Source organism: Liolophura sinensis, chromosome 6 (assembly GCF_032854445.1).
Source record: "Liolophura sinensis isolate JHLJ2023 chromosome 6, CUHK_Ljap_v2, whole genome shotgun sequence".
Taxonomy (NCBI): Eukaryota; Metazoa; Mollusca; class Polyplacophora; order Chitonida; family Chitonidae; genus Liolophura; species Liolophura sinensis.
Genome location: NC_088300.1, coordinates 54,734,020 through 54,742,665, shown reverse-complemented (window position 1 = coordinate 54,742,665; position 8,646 = coordinate 54,734,020). Strand labels below are relative to the sequence as shown.

Genomic DNA, 8,646 nt, shown 5'->3' with positions numbered 1-8,646 from the left:
TCACGTTGCTGTTGTTGTTGATACATTCCTGTTAGAATTACACATTTTTGCTGGAATTAATGTCTGATATGACATGATTTCAGTTTACCTTGTGTCTAGGACCTTTCCTGGGTTGAGCCATGTTGGTTGTTTGTACTTGGAAGCTTTATTTTTTGTCACATTTTACAGAATAATCCGAATGACTTTCACTCTCCACCCATTCAAATTTGTAAGAAGCCGCAATGGTATGTGTGGGAAGTAGTTCCAGATCGAGTTCCTCAGTCATATTTCAGTGTATTCAAGGGATAACTACTTTTGGAACTGTCATAAATTCCTAAAAATACAATTAAACAATATGTTCGCTTTGCTGATTATCGTATTTTGCAATACTTTCAAAATATGCATGGCACTATGTTAGCCGGTTTACTTCAGTCGTATTAATACGTCCAGCCGCTAGGAACGCCGATCAAGTGTCAGTGTCGTCATCTTGCAGCCCAATGAGCCTACGTAAGTGGTACAAGAGTAATCTCCCATGTATTTATAGTTATGAAAGGAAATATTTAGTATTTTGTACTTTCATTAAATCTCCGTATTATTATTGTAAATGGAGTAAACTTGGGCACTATGTCTTCAAACTACCACATCTGATTAACGAAGTCATCTGACGACTCTTGATATGTGCTTTTTAATGTTTCTAAACGTATATGGTAGCCTACAATGAAAGCAGCCAGAACGCTCAATATCTGCAGTAGATATAACACAAGGTATTTTTGTGTATTTACAGAGTAAATTATATATTCCTTCCTAGAAAATACTTCTTGTAGTGCTCTTGCCCAAAACGTACGGATCACTGATTGGTTGAGATCTGTCGCATGGTAGGCTACTTCACTAAAGGCTAGGCTATAAATACAGGTGCCAAACGAACTGATCGTTGTCACTTCTGCTATTATTTCTTCTATGAGGCAAACTGAGGTAATTTTAGAACATTGAACACAGGAGTTCTGCTTATATAGATGCCCGGATAATTCTGATTCGTATATGAAGAGGTGCATACAAATCCGCTGTAGACTAAAAAGGTGACTCCTGTATAGGGCCCTATGTGCAGAGTAGACCTGCATATAGGGGCTAATAATATTGTACTCGGTGCCGGTATAGACCTACACCATTGTTTTGAATCACTTGGGAGAATGCTGTATCAAACCTGACATTGCCCTCTTGGTTACATAGTGCACTTATTGACATATCATTCAGTTTGAACCACTGTGTTGTGTCATTCAATTCAGCTGTGTACCCTTTTCCATTGTTATTTGGGCCCATATCGATTCTTACGAATTCCCCAAGGTCGCTTACAACAGCAACTTGGGTGAACTGCATAGGCCAAATGAAGTGTTTAACTTTTGATTGCAATGGCCCAAGTGGATGTGACTGGCCGGGGGATGGGCGATGTGATTTACCCAACAGCACGTCTGGTAAGGATAATGACCACATGTCCGTCTTAGTCCTTGGAGCTGCAGACATGGACTGAAGCCAAAAGACCAGGTAACTAGGCGTGACAAACTGCAGTCAGCACAGATAATCACTTTCTCCCCTGCGGATCGATTCCAACACGTCTATGTTACCTGTTCACATATAAATGAGCTCAAGTTAACAAAGTAACCAGCCTAACGGGAATTAGTAACCAGGTGTGTCGTTACGTCATTAGTGATATCAACATTACTTTTATACCTATCCAGACTTGATACCGACAGCACTGCAGCTGAGTTTGGTCTGCATGTCCACGCCCGGGAACACACACAGAATCTCGTCTGAACCATTACTCTGTAGCTGACCACTTCATATAAGATATAAGCATCCGCTTGCCCGCGCAGCCGATAAATTCTCAGGTAAGTCAAAAAAATATACCCAAAAGCTGGGATTAATATAACGGATAACACAGACATATGAGTGTTATAGCCCCAGCCAAAAGTAAGTCCTTGCGCTATGCTCAAATGATTGCGAGCAATATTTCAAATTTAAAAAGTAAACACAGTCATTAAATGTAATCATAATATAAAGGACTGCAACACAGAGGGTAAAAACAGAACAGTGACGACAGTGTGATAGCAGGCAAATGATCACACGTAAAACTGTACCGGTGAAGTCAGACCTCTTGTCAGTTTACCTCAGTTAGGCTTAAAATTATTCTATAAGTTCATATACATATATACACTTAAAAGAACTAACGCACACATCCCATAGCACAATGGCAGAAGCAGAATTAGGTTTAAAAACGACAACAACAAAGCAGTAATGTTAGGTGCAATTTGTTAGACATCATCTATCTAGATATACTCAAAATGGTGGTGGTGGGTGGGAAGGTTGGATAAGGTGGGTGGGTAGAAATCCGCTTGAGACCAGCTACAAGTCCGTACTAGTACTTGAACCCTAGATGTATCTTTCATATACATACGTGGCGTGTCTTTACCTCGCCATGTATCATTTGCCGGACCCTGATGTGTGCTATATGAAGATCATAATCAGCGTCGCACGTTATTACTTCAAGAACAAGTCTAATACAGTCTATTTCTTCAAAGACCTTTAATCTAACTTTCTGAAAGGACCTGGTACGGTATGGCGGAGAATCGGCCAGAGAGAGGTACGGTAAGAAAGTGCAAATTTCAAAATCCCAGCACAGTTCTGTAAATTTCCAAATCAGAAGTATAAACCGAAATCACCCATAAAAGTTATATGACTATAAAAGAAATGATTGCTTATTAATAACTCGCCAAAACTTCACTCTCGATCAAATACGCCAATTCTTCGTTCAAACGAGGCACAGCGTCTTTAATTTACAGTATGAAGATCAACGTTAACCAGAAAAATATCTTTACCGAAACTTTCATGTACCGGTATGTATTTCTACGTGCTGTCAAAGTTTGTAAAAAATAAACTTTTATAGTGTAATAAGGTTTGTCGTATTTTGGGAAGTTTAAAATCAGCATTTCTGCCATAGTTTGTCAGGCATCCTTCATAGTACTTTGAACTGACGAAGTCACTGTGGAGAACAAGTTGCACTTCATGAAGAGTTCTAATCTTTGTGTGGATTTGTTTTTCTTTGGTAACGTACATTTTTGTGCGAGTAAGGACATAGGCTGTCTTGCATTAAATAAGTGTTATCATGAATTAGAGTGTATAATTGTTAAGCCATGGTATTACGTAACGTGTGGCAAGTATAGCGAAATCATATGTGAATCCTGGTTGAGAGCATATGTGGTCCTGTAGCTATCATCAACACTGACATGTTATATGCGTAGTTTTGTCATTTGTTATATATGTATTTAAATGATTGATGCACAGCTGCGTGCTGAAGAATTTTTTAGAAAGTTACATTCCTGGTGCAGTGGTTTTTCCCACTCTGCAGTGTCTAATACAAAAAAGGATATTTCAGTGTGACGGGAAAGGCCACCATTTTTTTTAATTTATGACCAATACATTGCTCCAATGCTTGCTTTCCATATCACAGTGGAAGAAAAACAGAAGTGAAAAAACAGCTATAGTCAGTTTTGTTACTTGATTTATTTAATTATTTGATTGATGTTTTACGCCGTACTCATGAATATTTCATTTATACGACGGTGGCCAGCATTAAGATGGGAGGAAACCGGGCAGAGCTCGGGGGAAACCCACGACCATCCACAGGTTACTAGGAGACCTTCCCACATACAACCAAAGAGGAAGCCAGTCGCTTCTTGCGGTGCAAAGTTTCTTGTACTGGAGCTGATTCCCCGTCTTAATTGCAATACCAAGTCTTTTTACAGTGAGTAATATTCCGTGGTGATTTAGGCCTAACATGGATGAAGTGTCCAGAATATTTTGGCACTATGCTTCATATTTTTCGTTAATGTTCAACAATTATTATATCATGGTTTACAAGCCACAGAACATTCCTTGCGTCATTCCGGTGTCATTCAAAACCGTTGACCCTTTTCTTTTATGGCTTCGTTCTAATTTCTTAAATACTTTCTTACTTCTTTAGTAGTTTGTGTTGACCGGTGCTTTGGAAATTGACCTTACGATTATTGGCCTGGACGGTTGGCGACTATGTCTGCCATAACGCCCCTAGATGTCTTAGGTGAAAGAAATTGCTTTTGGAACTGCCCATGTATCTTTAGAAAGACTTTTGATTTCCCGTGTTAATCAGTTTTCACTATAAGTATTAATCATCTCCATTTAGAATTCATTAATTTTATCTGATTATTCCTAGAAAATGTGTCTTAACAATTAGGCCAAAAATCTGGATGCACGAACACGTCTTTCGGCCGTATAATGTGCACTTTATGCGCTACAATTAGACCGCATTGCATTAATAATGCCAAAAAATGTATTGTCAGTTCTGTTTTATGATTTTCAACAGCCTTCTCTACGTAGTGGATGTATGCTTTTAATATGTAGCGTCTGTGTGATCTTTGTAGCTCAGAAAGCCATTTAAGTCGCCATGTCACAAGCTGGATCTGTGAAGAGCGAGCCTGCTCAGTCGGAAGTAAATGGGAGAGTTACGTCCCCTGGCCAGAAATCCTCAGGAGCTGCTGTCGGCCGTGGTGGAGTGAACGAGCGGCCAGAGAAGCAAGATGATATGGCATCCGGACAGAGGATGATCTTTTCTGGTAGGAGCGCGACGAATAAAGCTATGGTTACATCTGTAATTAATAATGAACGCACACAATATGAATATTTTTTCTTTGATCCACAAAGAGACAGATGATTCATATAGAGTCAGTGTCGATCATTTGTTGTATATAACGTGTGTTGTATTACGCGAAAGCTTACTATATTTGACTTAAGATTTAAGTCAAGGCGAAGTGTCTCATTTTGTGTATTATTGAGACGTTTTTTCAGTCTTTGAAAGGTGTTTTTAAGGTTTGTTTGAAAGGTAGAATGATATTTAGTGGACAAATGCTATTTTCAGCAACACAAGTAGGCCTAAAATGTATGACCTCCATTTGCTTCTGAAAATACTTTTTTTTCGGTCAAATTAAAGGTTAAATACGCTAATGTTGGGGTACGTGAATAACAGAAAACACCATAGGTAATGGTACGTACAGGTACGAAAGCCTTTTTATGACCCAAGCAGAACGACGTTAAACCATAATTCCATTATACTGTGCATTTAACTATATGAAACGTTGAACGCCAACGGGTCTCACATCAGTGGTGCACGCCTCGGAACATACCCGCGTCATGACTCGCTCTTCGCGTCACACCACTCCAATATGGACGACACCATTTCAAAGTTGGGAGGTTATCGCAGGTGTTCAGGAGTGAGTGAGACCTTGGGGTTTAACGTCGTCAGGTGTTCAGGACACCTGTGAAATAAATTCATTAACACAGACGACGATAAACTGACGCTAATTAATAAACAAAACAAACATGACGCATACTGTTTTAACCTAAGTTTATTTTAAGGGAGATAAGTTTTTTTTAAAAAGTTATAAACATTTACTAACCGTTAAGCACTTATGGACTATGGAGTTCTTCAGCGGCCTCACCGACGGTTAAGTACTTATGAACTGTGGAGTTCTTCAACGGCGTCACCGGCCGGGAGCAGATTGTTACACCGCCCACTAGAGGAGCAAGACTCGTCAAGCTGTCATCTACAAAGCAGAAAACTTAGTCGGCAGACCGGAAAGAGCTTTTATATATGAACTATCTGCTGTGATGGATATCCAACACAGCATGATTGAGGGCGAGGAGGGCATGTTCCGATCGATTGATGACTTCAAATTTATTTCCGATGTTAAAGCTATTAATTTAAATAAAAAAGCCATTTAAATAATTACAACGCTCTGGAGCAGTTGTTGACAATGGGGAGGAAGGTTGTGTAATTTGCCCAGCGTTTGTGCCATTTTCTTGTAAACAGTGACCATATAAAGAGTCATTATTTTTAATTTAATAGCCTGTTTTAATTTTATGACTCAAGGTCATGTCATATTTGTACTACTTGAAAAGTTTACTACACTTTAACAAGGTTTAGGGTTGTTAATTGTGTTTTTAATGTAATCGAGAACTCGTAAAACTCCTCCCTGCCTGTATGAAGACAGCCCAACGCTGTGAACTCATTAATTTTCTCTATTACGTCACAGTTATCAGTGTATGTGTGCTCATAAAACATACATGAAGTACACACGCACTACAACGTCACAGAAGAAAACGATGCCTTCTACTGCGATTTGTACCTTCTGTGTAGCTCGTCCTCGAGTCTGCCATTCTGCTTAAGCCACGGTGCAAGTACGGAGCCTATATAGGCTGCTAGTAATAAACATTTACATGAATATTTCACCGGTTACGGTTGTCGTATACCACTTGCCAACTATCACTGTCGTCACTGATCTGGTTTTACCCTCCATGCTGTAGTATTTTATTTATTTATTTTATTTATTTGATTGGTGTTTTACGCCGTACTCAACAATATTTCACTTATACGACGGCGGCCAGCATTATGGTGGGTGGAAACCGGCCAGAGCCCGGGGGAAACCCACGACCATCCGCAGGTTGCTGGCAGACCTTCCCACTTACAGCCGGAGAGGAAGCCAGCATGAGCTGGACTTGAACTCACAGCGACCGCATTGGTGAGAGGCCCCTGAGTCATTACGCTGCGTTAGCGCGCTAACCAACTGAGCCACGGAGGCCCCTGTAGTATTTTACATTAGGCCGATATAAAATCTAAAACCAATTAACATATGATGCAACTCTTCACGCGAACTCATTATATGGGACAAGAATTATATATATATATATATATATATATATATATATATATATATATATATATATATATATATATATATATATATATATATATATATATATATATATATATATATATATCATGATATAGGTTTGTTTTTCTAATTATGTATAGGCAGTAGGGGCGATCTTTTGTTTTAGAACTCAGTTTAATTGAGCTGTTTTCAAGGAAGTACATGTAGGAAATGCTCTTTTATGTACTGTTTCCGTTTGCAGGGCCGAACTCGCTGAGACAACACAGGGTAACGGTTCCTGACAGCGTCATGTGGGTGGGAATCGGAGAAAGGTCCCCTGAGGTGACGAGTGAGGTAGCTTACCTGAGCCGACCTGCCCCAGACACACCCTTCCCAATGTGCCGCTCTCGACATGTGGGAGAGGTGGGCTGGACTGTGGAATTCTTCAGCGGCGTCACTGGAAAGGAGCAGATTGTCACACCACCCACTAGGTAGTCACCAGGTGCAAGACTCGTCAAGCTATCATCAGTCAAATGTCCCGATTTAAACCCGGCCGAAAAAAGTGAAGGCGGCAGATCAATACTGATGGCGCCAACGTGTTAACTAGATCAAGGGACAGGTGTGAATAATGACATTGTTAGTTTTATAACATGATCATTGATATACCCATAGCTCGCCTCCAAATACCTCCTGTCTTAACGGGTTAATCGTGTTGGCTTCCACTTGCTACCACCTGTGACGTGCATATTTCCCACCGGACATCTGTGATGTATTGCTGTCGTCTTCTATTCTGAGCTGTTAAGTGGACTGACCTATATCTCAGAAATCACGCTTGCATTAGACACTTCGTTTTAATGTGTAAGGTTCCATGCAATGCTCATTTGTGAGGTATGAACAACGTAACGTTAAGTCACAGTAGACGAGAGCCAGAGATTGAACAGTTTCTGTTCTTAGATTTCATTGCATTATTCTTTTAGGAAAACTGTTGACAGTGCCAAGTATCGCCATTAAGTGTCGCAAATTGTGTTTGTAAATCATCACATCTTAGATCTGCCTAAATATCACCGTTTAAGAATGTGTTGAAATGTGATAAAGGTTATTTAATGGCATGATGCTGTATTCTTGTGATTCGCCTTGAGAATCGTGATTAATATATAGATGATCAATAGAGAGGACACCGGATTGCGTGATCTTGTTTCTGAAACGTCACATCACACCGCTTATCTGTTAATATGTCACGATTTCAGAAATATTTTTAGTAATCGTTGTTAAAAAAGAATTTGATATTTGGCTTACTTATGAGGTACATCAGGCCGCGACGTTTTATCATGGTTAACTCCGTGGTTTTACCCTCTGTTAATTACGTTTGATCCACAGGCGCTCTTATTCAGCAACCCATTTTCTGATGCCGTACAATGCATATAAAGAATTAAAGGTATAAAATGCACTTCAGCAATGTTTCGGAAATTCTAAACTATAGTTTCCAGCCATTAAGATTTCAAATCGGTTTTGTACCTTATATACATATGTATGTACTAGGCACACATCCCTTGTTTATAATGTCCAATGCGCAGATATTTTCGTCAGTAACTGAAAACCCGGTCAGCCTTGACCACCCGCCGTTTTTGATTCCAGTCATTTTAGCTGCGTTCAGACGAAACGATTTGCCGAATGCATGGAGGGCCGAGGCTTTTCCCCAAAATTTTTCTTTCAGGTGGCGGCCGAAGTGCGATTCGTAGTTTCAACTTTCTTAGTTTCTTTGGTAGATTGTGCTTTAGAAATTTGTCATGCGATTATTGACCCGAATATAGTTGATGGATGGTATACGAATGTACTAATGCCTGTTTCCACGTGTGGATTCATACCTTCTCATACCGAATGGTTGGGTATATTACGTATGCACAATTCAGGCAAATGGGTCCAAGATTTG

General features: G+C 39.8%; 1 protein-coding gene across 2 annotated transcripts; it reads left to right on the top strand.

The window, feature by feature from the left end:
- The first annotated feature begins 431 nt into the window (after positions 1-431).
- Positions 432-7,920, top strand: LOC135468540 (uncharacterized). 2 transcript variants are annotated; one of them, XM_064746845.1, is made up of 4 exons: positions 432-486; positions 1,713-1,862; positions 4,431-4,622; positions 6,979-7,920. In XM_064746845.1, the coding sequence occupies exons 3-4, from the start codon at positions 4,454-4,456 to the stop codon at positions 7,209-7,211; spliced, it is 402 nt and encodes a 133-aa protein (XP_064602915.1). In that variant the 5' UTR covers positions 432-486; positions 1,713-1,862; positions 4,431-4,453; the 3' UTR covers positions 7,212-7,920. The 2 variants fall into 2 exon arrangements, with proteins under 2 accessions (XP_064602915.1, XP_064602916.1); XM_064746846.1 differs by lacking the exon at positions 432-486 and adding an exon at positions 1,214-1,518.
- The last annotated feature ends 726 nt before the right edge of the window (positions 7,921-8,646 follow it).

Coding starts and splice junctions, on each gene's coding strand:
- LOC135468540 (XM_064746845.1), top strand. CDS start 4,454: ATGTCACAAGCTGGATCTGTGAAGAGCGAGCCTGCTCAGTCGGAAGTA. Junction 4,623..6,978: donor ACAGAGGATGATCTTTTCTG/GTAGGAGCGCGA, acceptor TTCCGTTTGCAG/GGCCGAACTCGCTGAGACAA.